General features: G+C 37.1%; 1 protein-coding gene across 1 annotated transcript in view; it reads left to right on the top strand.

The window, feature by feature from the left end:
• Positions 1-16,775, top strand: part of LOC131427536 (sodium/potassium-transporting ATPase subunit beta-2-like) — a 37,730-nt gene extending 20,955 nt beyond the window's left edge. The window contains exons 2-5 of the mRNA XM_058590810.1: positions 15,337-15,594; positions 15,658-15,839; positions 15,905-16,175; positions 16,248-16,775. Coding sequence (XP_058446793.1) covers positions 15,337-15,594; positions 15,658-15,839; positions 15,905-16,175; positions 16,248-16,357 — 821 coding nt within the window. The 3' untranslated portion in view covers positions 16,358-16,775. The remainder of the gene's footprint in view (positions 1-15,336; positions 15,595-15,657; positions 15,840-15,904; positions 16,176-16,247) is intronic.
• The last annotated feature ends 2,400 nt before the right edge of the window (positions 16,776-19,175 follow it).

Consider the following 19,175-nt stretch of genomic DNA (forward strand, 5'->3'; position numbering starts at 1 on the left):
CATTTCTGCATATGTGCGCTTAGACCGTGCTTTTAAAGAAAGCTTAATTTTGTCTTTGTGCACTTTAAATGCAGTGCATACTGAAATATCATCATGAGGACTATTCCCACAATAAATACATTTTTCAATTTCCTTGTTGCAATCATTATCTTTATGAGGCCCTTCACACTTAATACATTTTGGTTTATTACTACAGTAAGTAGCTGTGTGGCCGAATTTTTTGCAGATCGTACAATTCATTACATTTGGAACAAAAAGCCGAACAGGGAGGCGAATTTTATCGACATAGACATGGGACGGCAACGCAGACCCGGCAAATGTCACTCGAAACGAGTCTGATGGGCGATAAACTTTTTTTTCCTCTTCATGAACTACTGAGTACAGTTGTTTGCACTCCAGTATTTTCACACCCTCAAGCATAGAGTTCTTGAAACGACCAACACCATGCTTGAGTAAATCATCTACCGAAAGACTCGCTTCGGTAACAACACCGTCAATTTCGACATCTTTGGAGGGTATGTAAACTTTATACTCTTTATTGAAATGTTCCGGAGAGACAATATCATTCGCGTGTTTCAAATTATTTACCACAACACGAATTTTATCGTTATTTACTTTTATGATCTCTTTGATTGAAGAGTATCGTGATGTCAAACCTTTATTAATTTGAAAAATGTTTAATGGCTTTGATATACGTCTAAAAAAGACTATCCAAGGCCCAGAAGAGCTCTCCGGATATTTTTTCGTTCGTGGGGGTATCGGATTCATGCTAGGATTTACGTCCATGGATTCATCCATTACATTAAAATTTTTAACTAAACTTTAAAATAAAATTTGAAACCAACACTACACAGTACTCAATCAAAAGGAAAAGAAAAAACTTCTACCTTGAAATTGTTGTCTATCTCCGTTGCACTGCCGTGTAGATCCTCGTTGCTCTAGATGTTCTTGTTGGATGTATCTGGACGTTGATACAATGCTGAAGCTCACTGTAGCGATAGAATATGATGTGATGCTACTGCTACCTGACATCCAGCACCACTCGAATTCCGATTTGCTTTCGTCTTCGCCAGCTGTAACCAGCGCAGGTCACCGGTGTATACCTGCGTGTTGTATGGCAGTGGAAAGACCGAGTTGTCTTGTCTCCTTCTTCCTTGTGCTCCGCACCGATATGCTTCTGCACCGAAGTGCCTTCGCACCGGTGTGCCTTTGCACTCTCCTGCTTCTATGTGCCTTTGCACTCTTCCTCTTCGATGTGCCTTTGCACTCTCCTGCTCAGCACTTGTGGCTGTATATTGCGGCCTGGGTAGAGTTTGGGAAACGCCCTTTGTTGTTTCCTTCACCAGCTTGGCCCAGCACTAGGGCTCTCTTATGCAGCACGACTATACGTTTTAACGGCTGCTGCCAACAGGTCTCTACCTGTAGTTCAACCGTTGTCGTATTTAACGCGTGTAAACCAACCAGCGTTATTAAACTGTACGCTTCTATACACAACCTTCTCGGTTGAACGGCTATTACTGAATGATTACTACGTATTGTAACTTTAACGTGTTATCTATTATTATAATTCGTACTAGCTAATTAAAATTTACATAGTAAACTATTCCTACGCTAACAACTCTAGAAAAGGTACTCGGATATTGATGAAAAATTCTTTTTCAGTCTTTAAAGCTGCCATATTATGATATGATTTAAATTATTCATTCATCTACAAATCCTGTATTAGAACTTCTTTGAAGTGTTCAAAATAAAATTATCTATTTTAGTTTTTGTATAAGACGCCTCTTAAAAGACGTTACTTATAATAGATTGTATTGCCTTCATTGTATGAGTGTCGCAAAATATCTTAGTCGTGAATAACATAACCAACCTTTGAATTTCTTCACAATATGAAAAAAAAATCTAGTGAAAACCGGTTTCACAGACATGAAGACCACAGACGACACTCATTTGACCCACATTTGTACACGATTTATATTTTAGGTTGCTGCCAGAGTACAAGCGTCACGCGAAGTATGAAGACGCGCGTGCTAACTAGTCTCATTTGATCAAAACAGACCTGTCACAACAACCATGGATCAACATTATCGAAATATTCCCTACTGAGATTTTTCAATCTACCAAAGAATAATTTAAAACACTACTAACATACGATCAAAACCAAAAGTTTCTTGGAACCCGTTTATTCGATTTTCTGTCTGTCAACTATGGCGGTTTGAAACAACTTTGACAGCATTACAACAAAATAAAAAATAATCAATCAAAGCTGGTTCATATAGAGAATGATAAACGCAATGATGTCGTCATTACAACTGGTCGTAGCATGCTCTGATAAGAATATAACTTGCGCATACGTGCATGATTAGACAAAACAATGTACGTTGGCATTGACTGTGTTGTCTTTTGTGTTAAGTATTCTATACTGCAATGTACGCCATCAGCTCATTCAAACAAATGAAACGTAAAATCATGATAATTGTGGAGAATATGGAATGAGTTATTTTGGGAATGGGTGTAAAACCAGATTATACTTTTATTGGTCAGTCGTTTGGCAAGCCATTGTGAAATTCCTTTTTTCGATTCATGCGATAGTCTTCGTATGACGAGACCACGTTTTTTTCGTCTTGGACTTTACTGCCCATACCCGCACATCCCATATCGATTTTCGTCAATTTTGAGTTAGCTTGAGGAATGAAATCTATCCGCAATATACTCTCAGAAATTGCAATAAAAGTTGAGGGTTTGATCAGTAAAATGGTAAAAAAATATCAACTCATGTCTGTCCCATATGAAAAGTACCCGCATATCAGTCCCATTCAGTGCAAATTTCAATAATTTCATTTGTTGCAATATTGGAATAGCAAAGGTTTATTACCGATATTTCATGTAATAATACCATGACTTAGCATTAGGTAGTACAACAAATAAAAAAAATCGGAAATAAAATTTTGATCGTCGTTTTCTCGACATGCCGATTTTCCATATGGGACTAATATGCAAGTATGGGCAGTTTAGGTATCCTTAAGACGTGGTGTTTCTGATAAAAAACCTATTTTAATCTACCTTGTGGTATAATGATGCCTTTCTCATATAACTTATGTTTTCATGTATAAGGGATACCACAAAAAAAAATATTTGAATCTTGAATAAGAACAAAAAAGTTTGTTTAAGCATACATTAGCATAACTTTTCAAATTTATAAAAAGTTTTGAGCCAAGTTTATATAAATTCTTCGTTTTGTTTTGCATTTTTGCTCTAAATGACGATCAGTGTTGATCAGAAAAAGTTCATATCATTATAACTCGTGAAAAAATCGGGTCAAAAGATTTTTTTTTAAATATTCAGTAACTGAAATAATCACTTCAGAGATTCCATTCATGAAACAAGCATACACAAAACTTTGAATCTCAAAGTTCACAAGTGACTGTTCGTGTCAGTTAAACTTAAATGACGAATTTTCACCCGCAGAAATAGAGCTAAAGATGTAATCGAATGGTATTTTCATGCTGAATTTCCCCTAGGCTTCAGTTGACAATAATCTATGCACGTAAAGCAAAGTCTTGGCATTCCATTCCTTTCGTGGAATTTTACCTTTCTGTGTCAACAGACTTCGCAGCCGATTCATAGCGTACAGAATCATTGCATGGCTAGTACTACGATCCTACTGACACTAAGAATCCTTCCACATTGGGGCTCGAATATACGACAACTGGCCTGAAAAAAACAGCGCTCTATTCATTGAACCACAAACCCAGGATTATGCGCGTATTGGTCCATAATAATCAACAATACTTTTTCCACATTTCAAATAGTTCCGAATGGCTGTTTTGATTCAAAATGGTTCAGATTAAATCCAATACAACGCTATTTAGCATGAATTTGATTTTTAGAAGTAACAGGAGCGCAGCATTTTGCAAGTCTCTAGCACGCAGTGCTTGAATGGCGCGATTGAATTGACGTAGCAATAACCTGCGCTGCGGTTACTTGTGCGTATGGTATTCAAGCATTCGGTAATATTTTTGCTTTGGTTATGATTTTGTTTTTTTTTTATTTATGTTTTTATATTTATATTATCATTATAACCATTATTAATCACAGTACTTGCTGCTTCTGTTGCTAAAAATTTTATTTCAACCAGGGTGGACATTTAAGAAAGTTTTAGTTTTTTTTCATCGGCGAATTTATTCATCACGTCTTCTGCAGAGAGTTAAGATATAACGGCTATGAAAATTCATCTACCGAAAATCTTCTGTTCGAAAATCATAACATATGTATTAAATGTGCGTACTTTTTTCTTAAATATCATCGAGGATCAATGATGACCAGTGACGTGAGACCAGTTTCAGTAAGAAACGCTTTTGCAAAAAATCAGTAATTTATTTTTTTCTTCAATAAGTTTTCTGATCAATGATTTTTTTGTCTGAAAATCGCATGTGAAAAATCTTAGACACGATTTTCGAAATTTTGATTTTTTCCCAACACTGATGACGGTATAAATTTTAAACATACTTCACCCTGATGTTCGGAACCGAAAGTCGCATCCGAACAATAGCAGTGCACAGTGGGGAAAAATGGACCAAAAACGCGACGATTTTTTTGGAGGCACTTTTTTTGGTCAGTAAAATCGATTCCATGTATTTAGAAGGACCGCACGAAACGCTATCATGATCATTTTACCCCAAGCTCCCTTTTTGTACTGCTTTGTATTCAAGCTTAACTATATAACATAAAACCGAACTTGCGAACTTGAACTTGCAGAAGAGCCAATAGAGTTTTTCTGATGTAAAAAAGTCTAACAAATCAATTGCATATAGTTTTAATGACAGCAGCAAACTTGTTTTACCGTTTTACCAGATTTCTTTTCTAGTTATAATATTCAGTTGAAATATGATCTACAACCCAAAAGCAGATCCAATACGATCTATAAATATTGTTCATATTACGTACAAAACATCTGTGATCCAATCAAACACAAAGCGAATGACAGTACTAGCCTGTTTAACCCGTTTTACCCCAATTTATATCAAAAGTCGTATTTCTGGTTAAACTTTCTTTCGCATACCGAAAGCAGGCTGATTGCGGTTGATGAAAATCAATTGATATTACGAAGAATAGCGAAAAAATAAGATTACAAATGAATTCAAGGCCCGAACGAACGTTTACCCCAATTTATTTCATAAGTCGTATCAATCTGTCGTAGACGAATCACTGTCAGCAGAAGACACTGACGATACTGATGAGTGGTGATGAGAAAATAGAGAAATAATTATCTGTGCAAAAAAACGAAAGAATGAAAACAATCTGTTTTATCAATAATCGATTGGACCAGACTCCTTTCAGAATTCAGGAACATTTTACCTCAAAACTGTTATAAAACCTTCAATGACATTTATAATCACAGTTTGCATCTGCTTCCGAATGGGAGATCATTGAATCCATTTGTAATCTAATTTTTAGGCCTTTCTCCGTAATATCAATTGATTTTCATCAACCGTAATCTGCCTACTTTCGGTATGCCAAGGAAAGTTTAACCAGGAATAAGACTTATGAAATAAATTGGGGTAAAACGGTATAACAAGATTCGCGCGGTCATTGAATTCATTTGTAATCTTATTTTTAGGTTTTTCTTCGTAATAACAATCGATTTTTATCAACCAAAATAAGCCTGCTTTCGAAATACGAAAGCAAGTTCACCCATACAACTTATGACATACATTGGGGTAAAGAGGGTTAAACGGACTAGTACTGTCATTCCACTTATGTGTACTTGGATCACCGAAGTTTTCTACGTAATATGAACCAATATTGGTAGATCATATTGGATCTGCTTCGGAATAGTAAATCTCAATTCAACATAAAATTATATTTAATTCTATTATGGTTGTTTGTTGATTTTTTTTTCGGTGAGAACTGTTCTTAACGTTTTTTGTTAAGCATAACGTTTCGGCTTACTACTCTTCAGCCATCATCGGACGCCTACAACATATATTTTTCATCATTAAGTACATACATTTTACAATTCAAATACAAATTTACATCAACAGTCTCAAGAAAAGCAAACAATCGACTTACATTCAACAAAACTTTTACAATATTCAATCACTCCATTCTATCATTCGTTCACTCACTGCCGACGGCTGGGTTATCGTATGCTTCTGACCGCCTATCATCCTTACTATTCCAATACTGTCGGAACTTAGCCACCAGACCATTGTACGTAGTGCATAAAGTTCCACACTCTCTCTCTGGAGATTGACTGTTCTCTCCTCGCCGAGTATTTTTATGTGAAACATTTCTGCTGTAACTCTGCTCTCCTGGTTTTCGATTCGTTCCAGTATTCGGGTGCTGGCAATGTCGAAGATGTGTCCTTCTCATCTTCGACTTTGCCAACACCCGAGGAAGACAGGGGGTAAACTCCGTAAAAAATCAACAAAATGCATATTTAGACCTTCTTTTCACAAATTGCACAGAAGACTTTTGTGTGAACGCATCAAACCTGCCATTATGGAAAAATGAAGCATTTCACACCGCAATCGAATATTCATTATTTACACACAATGCATCCCTTCCCTACGACTTGGAATATGAGGAAGTGCCGGAATACAATAAAATTGACTTTGAAGAAGTCAAGTGTAGACTAAGTATAATAAACTGGCGGAACATACTGAGCACAGAAGGAAATGTCGACGTCGAAGTAAACAAATTCTATCACATTATAAACAAAATATTATCCGAAACTTTGCCCATGAAAAGAAGAAGAAAAAATCATAACAGCAAATTACCCGTATGGTTCAATTCACAACTAAAACATTTGAAAAATAGGAAACAAAAAGCACACAAAACTTACAAACAAGAAAAAAGTGACGCTCATCTTCAAAATTACTTAAATCTATGCAATCAACTCAAAATAGCCATTAACACAGCACACGAAGAATACAACCGCAAAATTGAAAACGAAATAAAGACTTGCCCTAAGAACTTTTTTAACTACACAAAAACTAAACTAAAAAGCAACAATTTTCCATCTCAAATGCACCTCGACGAACATGTAGGGAAAAATAGTACAGAAATCTGCAATCAATTTGCAAATTTTTTCCAGGAAGTATATACATCTTATTCAGAAACTGACCGTGACCGTGAATACTTCTCTTTCATACCTGCATTTTCTAGCTCCATCTCTGTAAACTATCTATCAGAACATGACATTTCGACAGCACTGAAAAACTTAGACGCCTCAAAAGGGCCTGGACCTGACAGTATACCACCAATATTTTTAAAAAATCTTGCTGAAGAACTTACACTACCACTACAACTAATTTTTAACTTACCACTTAATAAATGTACTTTTCCTAAAGCATGGAAATCTTCCTTTCTTGTACCAATATTTAAATCTGGTGCAAAATCTAACATTCGGAACTACCGTGGAATAGCCATTATCTCATGCATTCCAAAATTATTTGAAAAAATTGTAAACGAAAAACTTTTTCATCAACTTAAAAATGTAATAACAAACAAACAACATGGCTTTTTTAAAGGCCGCTCAACTACAACAAATCTTTTAGAATTTATGACATTCACTCTGAATGCAATGGACGCCGGCAACTACGTAGAAACTCTTTACACTGACTTTAGCAAAGCCTTCGACCGTATTGACATACCTTTACTTCTACACAAACTACAAAAATATGGCATAAAACATACTCTTCTGGAATGGCTCAAATCATACTTAACGAATCGTGTACAGGTAGTCCGCTTCCAAAACATTCTGTCTGAACCAATTAATGTAACATCTGGCGTACCTCAGGGTTCTCACTTAGACCTCTCCTTTTCATTTTACATATAAACGACATCTCCTTCATACTCAAAAATCTGAAAGTGCTTATATATGCAGACGACATGAAACTCTTCATGGAAATTAAAAATATCAACGACGCTGTAATATTCCAGAACGAAATCAATCTATTCCACATTTGGTGCTGCAAAAGTCTACTCCAACTCAATGTAAAAAAATGTAACTCAATAACTTTCAGTAGGAAAAATGAAACTATACCCACAAACATACATCTAGGAAATCAGCTTGTAGAAAAATGTAAAATTGTAAGAGATTTAGGCGTAATCTTAGACTCCAAGCTCACTTTTGTGGAACACTACAATACCATAATCAATAAAGCAAATAGCATGCTGGGCTTTATTAAACGCTTCAGTCATAACTTTCAGGACCCATACACAATAAAATTATTATACACTACATATGTCAGACCTATTTTGGAATATTGCAGCCTAGTATGGAATCCATATAATATTATTCACGAAGAACGCATCGAATCTATTCAAAAACAATTTCTTTTATATGCACTTCGTAAATTAAACTGGACAGCATTTCCTCTACCATCATATGAAGCACGCTGCATGCTCATCAATATACAAACACTTAAAGAACGCCGCGACCTTGCAATGCTTTATTTTATCAGCGACATTATTTCTCAACGCATTCAATCACCTTCTTTATTATCGCAACTAAATTTTTATACACCTAGCCGTCAATTACGAACCAGGAAATTATTTTTAGAAAGAAACACTAGAACAAATTATGCAAAATACAGTCCAGTCAATCGAATAATGCGCCATTACAATCAATACTGCGAACATCTTGACCTTACTATGTCAAAAAATCAAATCAAATCTCAGCTTTGTCGTAGAAATAATGCGTAGTATGTAAGTGAACATTGTAAACAATTTATATGTAGTCTACATTTGCTTGACGAAATGATTAAATAAATAAAACAGAATACAGTTATTTGCGATCAATCTTATTAAAAACAATCCATTTATATTACTTTTTCCAGAGTTTCACAGTTAGTTTTCAAAGGAAAGTCAGAAAAAAGAGGAATTGGACCAAAACGGGCATGATAGTGAATTTTGCGGATCTTCTAACTACCATAAATCGATTCCACGGAAAAATTTGCATAAGAAATACTAACTTTGAAAATATTTGCTTAGGTTTTTAAAAAATTATTGAACAAAGTGGCGTTTTTAATCGTTTTTTCCCCACTGTGCAGTGTATGAGACCATAAACTTTCTATTTGAGTCTAAATTCTTCAAAATCTACTCAGCCGTCTCTGAGAAAATAAAGAGAGGTCCGTTATGAAACCGGGATCCGGGACTAGCATAGCTAAAATTGGTTCGTATTACCAGCCACTAACACAACTTACAATTATACATTTAATTATACAATTAATTATTGGAACCTAATACCTTTCATTTGAATCTTGTGAAAATCGGTTCAGACATCTCCGAGAAAATTAAAGGCATATTGTTACATACACACACACACACTTAAATTGGATTACCGACCTCAGCTGTTCAAATCTCGGTAGGTGATTTTATCGGTAAAATTCACGTTTTATCACTGCGGTACCTTGAGGTACTGTTGTCAACAAATGTTCATTTGTGCTGATATATCAGTAGAATGGAAATATTCGGTAGTTCGGCTGTTCAAAACTCGTCAAAAGAAACAAGAATTACCGAACGAAATTAAGTGTGCAGACATTGCTCAGCTCGACGAACTGAGTTGAATGGTATATGTCACTCCGGACCCCGGTTCAAAAGTGATTAAATAGCTTTTCTATATGGGAAAAGCAAAAAAAATCTTTTTCATTAATCATTCCTAAAACATGTTGAAAGACGTGGGTGTAAGGATTTTTTGCGATTTGAAGTGATTGGAAAGTCTAAGTATACTCGCTAATATACGCGCTTTTGCTATGTTTTTTTTATTCCAGACAATCAGAACTGCAGGATTCATGATAGTTATGAAGCTACTCTTATTTCATATCTTCTTCTGTTGATCGGTGTACCTCCAAAAATATTCTGTGTCAACACTTTTCCAAAGATTGTTCAAATGATGGAGTTTCACTTTTCTCCAGATTCTTCAGCCTCGAGTCCGTTATTTCATTGTTAAAAATTAGGCTTTCCTGCGTTTGTTCAACAATGAAATGCTGGACGTTGAGCGATTTTTTTCCAGTATTGTTCAAATATCTATACAAGCGTTTTTAGGGAAACTTTTTTCCTCTTTTCCAAAATAACCGGGTGTCCAACGAATGAATTGAGCAGGACATGATTTATATATCTTGAATTCGTCTCGTAGAAACAGATAGTGAAGCAAACTGCCCCATGCTAACAATAAACACTCTACACACTCAGGAAACAACAAACATTTTCCGATTGCTAATCTAATCAATATGTACTTAAATCTGACATTCCTTAACAAAGTTAATTAACAAAGCAAACGAAGCGACATAACGGATTTAAGGCGTTCTCTCCCGGAGAAGTTCTGCTGAATCTCGACCGTTTGTTTGTTTCCGTTTTCTCGACCAAGGCAATGAAGTAATAAGTATGATTAATCACTGACACTCGTATAGCTGTGTATCAATATACTAGTGAATTTGTACACACAATGCATTTATTATCAGCACACATGGTTCGAGATTATAAGTCGGATGAAAATAATTATTAGAGAATCTGATTACACGCGTGAAAAAAAAAGTTTATTTTAAACATCGATGATTGACGATTGAAATCATGTTAAGATCGAACCAATTACCAATACCAATGACAAATTTCATGCTCGCAAATTATCGACCGCGATTTACACCCTATGTTTCTATTTTCGGTAGCTCAAACTTGCGTTAATGTAGTAAAAATAAATGTCTACCAGGTTCATGACCACTTCAAATCAAAACAGACCGGCCAAATCCAGCTACAACTTGTTGGAGACAGCTGGGAATGTTCAAGGTCTAGCAATGCAGTGTAAATTTGCATATGTTCTTGATTAATTCAAAAAAAAAACATTTTGGATACAGTTCAGGTGTGAAAATTATTGGCTCGATGATGGATCCAAAAATGTCCTTTATTAATGAAAATCCTTGTTGGAGTTGTAGGTTAGCAAGCAGCTGTGTTGATTAGAGCGTGAAACGGAGTATCCGGTTCTAGCTCAAGGGAATACAAAAATTAATTGAAGCACAAAAACTATGCTGGCAGCTCTCTCGTGCCAAACGTGGAAAACTGTTCAAATTCAAAAATTTGTCCAAGTCTAGGTTTTGTGCTTAGCATTTTTTCTGGTTTTGCAATCAAACGAGATTTTCTAAACTAAGCTAAATTTATTCGATGTAAAAGCATTATTCATTTGAATCAGTTCGTCGAGATCAGAAATTATGCACGAAATTTTCAATAAATATATACTTCGATTCAAAATAGTCGTCCTTCTGCAATTTTGGCTGATATCAAAGACATCATATTTACAAGATATCCAGCTCTCACATTTTACGGACAAATCGTAAGTGACACCCTTTTTCGCGAGCATGACGCTCTTAGACAAGTCCGCATCATATCTCGTAAATGCAAGAAGGTGAGCGAAGTGTAGAATTCGCGCGTGCTAAAATAGCAGCACTATAACAGGAACTTGATAACTGGCTTCTTTTTCCAGAAAAATATTTATCTTCTTATTCGGGTTGCTCCCAGTTACAAATTATGCAACCCTCGCGACCACTGTTGCCAAAAGAGATAATTTTTTTTTATCAATTTATCAATTGAAAACACTGAACTGAAGACTAACATCTCTCTGAGCTGACAGAGTCTACTGAAATTAATTATGAGTTTGGTTGGTGCCGAAAATTCTGAACAGAGAGACAGAGAGAGAATCTGAGTGACCAACTTTTGATACATATGCGCAGCTAATACCGGTATGTTCCGGAAAATATTCATATGATTGAACTGAACGATGTGAAGTGTGTGATTATTTTAGTATTTACAGTAAAAAGTTAGGATAATATTCGGATAATATGTGATAAATGTAAAAAAAAACATGTAGTCCTTTGAACGCAATTGTTTAAAATCAATCTCTGAGTTCGAGGATTCACTAGTATAAACCATAAAAAATCATAGTACGTTGCTACTATGTCTGTGAGTTTTAGTGTGGCTAAAGCAAGATCAGAGTGGCGAAATGGTAGCGCGTATGCACGGAATGCATAAGAACGCAGGTTCGAGTCCTGTCTCTGAGCGTATCATTTTCCAAAAATTCATCTTTTCTGTTAGTTTTTCTTTCACTTGGCTTCTCCAATATATATTTCCGCTCAGTCATTGCAAAAACTGAACTTAGTCATGGCGGCTTTACGTCAAACTAAAATTAATAAATCGTTAAAAACAATTGCGGTTTGATTTTCCGTAACAATCTGCTTCTGGTAGGAAAGGGCAGACAATCAATACAACCTTCATAGGGGTCTGTCGCTGACGATGTCCAGCCAGCGACTGGCACCATTAAAGAAGGTGACAAGCGATTATAAATACACTCTCCTACTCAATGTTTGATCGGAGAAATAGGTATAAAGCGAGAGGACTAGTGTTTGATGGACAGAGAAGATGTTTGGATATAGGGTATCGGTCGGGTGACGGCCAGGATGTAGACCATGTTCGATGTACGTTGCTACTATGTCTGTGAGTTTTAGTGTGGCTAAAGCAAGATCAGAGTGGCGAAATGGTAGCGCGTATGCACGGAATGCATAAGAACGCAGGTTCGAGTCCTGTCTCTGAGCGTATCTTTTTCCAAAAATTCATCTTTTCTGTTAGTTTTTCTTTCACTTGGCTTCTCCAATATATATTTCCGCTCAGTCATTGCAAAAACTGAACTTAGTCATGGCGGCTTTACGTCGAACTAAAATTAATAAATCGTTAATACAATTATTGTTGACTTCAGCCAGTGCAAAATTCGACCTTCGATACGAGAACTTGAAGGTTTGCTTAGGGAGCAAATGAATCTTGACATTAAACGTGTGCATTTACTTCAATGCAATAAGACCAATAATGTTGTTTATATCCCAGTTCTATAAAGAGTTGGATGCAATTCAATTTGCTAAAGACAATAATAATGTGCACTATGTGGAGCATGAAAATATCAAGTACAACATTCCAGTATATATGGAAGATAGTGCTATAGAAGTGCGTGTGCATGATCTTCCTTCAAGCGTCATCGATCCTTATCTTCGAAAAACTATGTCCCAATACGGAGAGATTCTCTCTATCGAAAAGGAAAAGCGGAACAATTTTTACCCCGGTATTCTAAATGACGTACGTTTGTTACGCATGCGCTTGAGGAGGCCTATACCTTCTTATGTGACATTCGGTCAGGATACAAGAATCCCGTGCAAATCACTTGTTACCTATGACATGTCAATATTGCCAAAAAGCTGTTCACTACGGTAAGCCATGTGATAAAGCGGACAAGGAGACAACTACACCAAAGGAGACAACTACACGGTGCCTCCTTCACACCAACTCCAAGCAACCCCAGTACACCTGTGACAGTCACCAACAACAGTGAAGCATCCCCTTCAACGAAACGTTTCGTCATTTTCACACCTGAAGAGCAAATGTCAAAATCAAATGCTAGACATGAAGTCAAATTCAGTCCTCTTTTAAATTAAGTGTGTGAAATTTTCTTTTATTCAATAATATAATATATTTTAGGCACACTGCTTAAGCTCTAAGATGCCAAGGGTATTTTCTAATCTTAATTAACGACTAACCTCAAACCATAATAGATTATGTCGTCTCGGATTTTCGAAAATCCAGCTTTCATCTGGTGATCGGCAGTGGTCGGTGAATTGAATATTGCATGAGTTTCCCAGATGGCGTTGTTGAATATCTATGGCCGCTTCCTTCGGTTCGTGTGGGTCCGCGGGAAACACCCCCAGGCTACGAAGGCCCGGCGGGTGGCCCGCATTCTGGTCATCGACTGGAGCAGTCTTCCGTGGGCGGTGATGGTGATGTTACGGAAGAGAATGAAAAAAAGTAAAATAAATATTGTAAATATTGTGAAAAGCGAGGTTAAAAGGGGGTCTGGAAACAAAATGTCTGAAAACTACAGATATCTAATTAGTTGCCATCGAGATGGTGAAGAGACGGGGGAAGGGGGAACGAAAAAGTTAGTGTCAAAAAAAAAAAGATCTTGTTAGTTCCAATGAAGATGGTGGACAGGGACGGGGATCGAGAGAATCAAGCGGATGTTAGTGTCGAACCTGTAGGTGGAGATTATACTTTCTGAGCGAGGAATAACACTTTACACTTGGATAGTAATGTGTTTGAGGAAAATATATATTATAAGCATATATGAACTATCCCCACTCGCCAACACATCCCGAACCGAAACCTCAGGCGGTCTATCTCGGGCCCTGAGGGATTCCAGTAGCTCCGACCTGGCGTCGAGATACTCTACGCACGACCACACGACATGCTCGATGTCCAGATAACCATCGCCATTGGTGCAGAGCCCGTTCTTCACGATCCCGATACGCCGGAGATGTGCGTTGAATTGAATTTATTGTGATTTGACATGAGCCGTGACATAACGCGAATGAAATCACGACTCACGTTTATCCCCAAGGGAACCAAGGTTTCGTCGATACCTTAAGGATAATGGAGTGTAGCCATCGTCCCAGTTCGCCATTCGTCCATGAAGTTTGCCAACTTTCGAGAGTTTTCTGACGAGAAATACTGTGAAGCTTTTTTGAATAATGTTGAAATATACCAATTTTTTATCGTTACACCCTTTACTTCTGTGAAACGTTTGACATTGCATTCTTGTAAACAACCTAACAAGCTGCTGCTGCTGTTTGGAATACATGCTCGTGTGCGTGGATGTGTTTGAGTGTCGTGCAAGGTACAAGTGAAGAGCACTGTGTTGTTCCTGGCGATGGCAATGCACACCGGATATGGTGTTACACATGTGCAAAATAAATCTCTGTTTGATAACGCAATCCAGTTATAATTTTCGAAGAAGAGATTTTATTTCTTGCATACAACTCTGAAAACGGTACAATCAGGTCACATTCTAACAAAACAGATTACTCATGTTGATGCTGTCGTGTGAAAACAAGATGCGAATGCTGCACAAACACAGTATCTGATTTATGGATTTATAATTGCATTATTTCCAAGGAGAGATAACCTTCGCAACAGTTTGAGTTAGGCTAATAACTTTAAATTTCAAACTATTTACATCCCAACAACATTATGATAGAGATCAGTTTATTATTAATCGTGGGGCCAAATTAAAGACTGGCTGTAATTACTGTACACGGCATTTCACGCCAATCAATTAGTATACCGTAACAGACACGACGCTGATTCTGTTTGCCATTAAATGCAAATTGCATTTTTAAAATGGCACGTTTTACTGAGAGGCGTTACGCGAATGATAAACTAATCTACATCGATTCAAATTGACTGAATGTAATTGTCCACCTACAGTATTAATCACTTCCACCCTCAACCATTGCTTTACAGGTCGCCTGTTTCTGTTTTACATTATCTTCTACGCGTTGCTGGCAACGTTGATAGCAGTTTGTATGCAGGGACTACTTGCTACGTTGAATCATGACTACCCCAAATGGCAGCTGGATGAGTCGCTGATAGGAACCAGTCCAGGTCTTAGTTATCGTCCAATGCACTCCGACTATAACTCGGACCCTACTCTGAATTATGCAGCTGCCAACCGAACGGACGTAAAAATTTGGGTTGATCAACTAAACGAATTTTTGCTGCGTAAGTATAAACCAAAAATTTAGCTACTGAACATTATTTACGTTAAATGCATCACGACCGCAGCATACCGGGAACAAGATGCACTCCCAGGTGGGGGTAAGAATCAAGTCATCTGTGATTTCAACAATCCACCAACTGGTGGAAACGTATGTGCATTCGACGTCAGCAAACTTGGACCATGCATCGCCGAAGAGGGATACAATTACAACAAATCCGCTCCATGCATATTTGTTAAGCTTAATAAAGTAAGCACCAATTACGGTAACAACGTTCGTTCTTTTTATTGATTCTATTCGATGTACAATTCCAGATCTATGGTTGGCTCCCGGAGACATACGATGACGTTAATGATCTTCCAACCGATATGCCAACTGACCTGGTTGACTACATCAAATCGCTTCCCGAGAGTGATCGTAAACAAGTTTGGATATCCTGCAAGGGATTAAACAACGACGACAGTGAAGCATTAGGACCTCTAGAATACTTCCCTAGTCGTGGTTTTCCTTCGTACTACTACCCATATATGAACAAAGTCGGCTACCTTAATCCTTTGATAGCGGTGCATTTTGCCCGGCCCACAGGTACTAGAAGGCCCTTGAAATGCAATCAACTGTGCACAATAATATAATTGAAATTTGATTTTCCTTTTGCAGTGAAACGTAGCATCAATATCGAGTGCCGCACATGGGGCAAGAATGTTATTTACCGTGGAGGACAGCGTGACCGACAAGGATCGCTACAGTTTTCAATGACGATCCAGTAGATTAATTTAGAATAATCAATTATTCTAAAACTTGCTGGAATGGGCAAAGTGATAAAAAACGAAACGATACTGTTCGAGAACACCTCCCTCGAGATGCTGAAGGTGTTCGATTCATTCATTGTTTTCTAGCTCCGTTGCATTTGTTATTGATTCTTTACTACGAAATCACACATTTGGTTAGAATTATGAGAGCTTATTCCAAATTCATTGCGGCATCAAACCACATTTTAAAGTCATACAAGTGAACAGGCTATTCACCGAAATTAGATAATATCGCAGGATTTCAATCAATTTGTTTACTTAATTGAATTGTGATTCACGGTCATTAAACTTACATAACGCGGTTAGATTTCTTTAAATTTATAGCCCTATCGGTACTATAAATAACATCTCTCCCATAGAGAATGAACTCACACCAGTTGAAAATTGCATTTGAATTTACCTAGAATTTGAAGAATCAGTTGGGATGTCTCCCATGCCTTTGTTCTTACCGTTTATATGAGACCTGTCATTACCGTATGTATTTCGAAGTTTTTGACCACTAAACTGGGAAGCGTTATAATCGAAGTAAGTTTGTTTGTCCATTAACTAACATAACCTTCAATTTGGTAAGTTTTAAGACTAGTTTTGAACATTTCCTACCCCTCATGAGACATCACTTTACAGTCGGTTCTACAAGCAATAATACAAATCATTTTCTTTGCGAGATCGACGTTTCTTATTCACCTCCGAGTTATTGTTGGTATCGCTTCACGGTGAAAAACAAATAAAGTGAAGGAGCAAGACACTTGGCAGTGTATTAGTATTGTCAACAATGTGTGCGTAAAAACGAATTCCTGCGCTTCTAAATCAATAAATCTTCCATATGGTTGAAAAAAAAAACAAATCCGTTTATTTTGCTTGAAATTGCAATTCAAGAAAAGCGAAATCTTAGTCATAAACTCTTCCGGTTTTCTGAAAACTGCTCTAGAAAAATAATTTCAGTTTCAGCTTACTTAACCAATACATTTGATTAGCAACAAACACATTCCTATATGGATTTTCTCTTGCAGAAATTATTGCGATATAAAGATTAACGTACCTTCTATAAGTAAACCCGCAAAATGGAAACCTTTAATTTAACACGTGAAAGGCAGTGGATATGGAATGTTGTCGTAAAACTATTTAATTTCCAGGAAAACTGCTTTTGTAACAGAAAATATTTAGTTTTGTTTATTTTGTGTAACGCAATCTAATACAAATGCATTAAAGCAATGTTGCTAACCTTTTTATTAGGGAATTAAAATCTACATTCATAAAATGTAAGCAATTTTCCATCAAACGTTGGTGAAAAATTGATCAAAACTGATATTTCGTCCAAAAAGTCAGGCTTAACTTAAATTTGAGAATAAATTACTGCAAAAAAAATGTTCGAAACTCAATCGCTCAAGCCCCTTTGATGAACTGGTTGCACTGCATATACCCAGTAAATTCGAACATCGGACGCATCGTGCACGAAAGCTTTTGATTGCGTTTCGAGCTTACATAGTGTATCGGTAGAACAAAAGAGTGACGAAATACCAAAGCAGAGAGCGGATGCCTGATACTCAGGGGATGTGATATTTGGGGTTGGATTTTCAACCCCGAACATAGGGCCAGAGTTTTTCTGGCCCTAAGAGGCGAATGACCATAAGGTCAAAGCCTCTATGATCGAAACAAAAGAATTTATTTCACACCCTATCGGGGAGACGTCGGCTCGAAAATGTCTTGTTTGATGTTCCCTCGCTCCGTTTCTACAGCGATACATAATGTAAACATAAAGCTTTTTCAGTTCGACGCGGTTGATGCTAATGGTGCAGAATTGTCCGATGGCGGACCGATCGAAGCGCTACGATCGGCCCCATATCGTGCTCAATCGGTCCGATAATCGGACCGATGATCGGACTTATGCGGGTCGACAAATTTCACTGGGTATGAATACATGCAACTATGACATACACGCAGAAAAATGGAGCTTGTTTGAAAGAACAAAACAGTTAGTACCAGATCGGCTGAAAAGTTCGTATCGTTTCTATGAGAGAGCGCCACTAAAATTAAATCCATACCATTTTCAGTTAGTACCAACCTTCAAAAGATACGTGTATAAATTTGACAGCTGTCTGATTATTAGTTTGTGAGATATTGCATTTTGAGTGTAGCTACTTTTGTTATTGTGAAAAATGGAAAAAAAGGAATTTCGTGTGTTGATGAAACACTACTTTTTGATGAAAAAAAGTGCCGCCGATACCAAAAAATTGATGAGTGTTATCCAGACTCTGCACCGGGCGAAGCAACAATTCGTAAGTGGTTTGCAAAATTTCGTACTGGTCATATGAGCACCGAAGACGATGAACGGAGTGGACGTCCAAAAGAGGCTGTTACCGATGAAAAAGTGAAAAAATCCACAAATTGATTTTCAATGACCGTAAAGTGAAGTTGATCGAGATAGCTGACACCCTAAAGATATCAAAGAAACGTGTTGGACATATTATTCACGAATATTTGGATATGAGAAAGCTTTGTGCAAAATGGGTGCCGCGTGAGCTCACAATCGATCAAAAACAACAACGAATTGATGATTCTGAGTAGTGTTTGGAGCTGTTATATCGAAATAAAACCGATTTATTTCGTCGATATATAACAATGGACGAAACATGGCTCCATCACTTCACTCCGGAGTCCAATCGACAGTCAGATGAGTGGACTGCACGCGATGAACCGAACCCAAAGCGTGGAAAGACTCAACAATCGGCCGGTAAGGTTATGGCGTCTGTATTTTGGGATTCGCATGGTATAATTT

Source organism: Malaya genurostris, chromosome 2 (genome assembly GCF_030247185.1).
Source record: "Malaya genurostris strain Urasoe2022 chromosome 2, Malgen_1.1, whole genome shotgun sequence".
Taxonomy (NCBI): domain Eukaryota; kingdom Metazoa; phylum Arthropoda; class Insecta; order Diptera; family Culicidae; genus Malaya; species Malaya genurostris.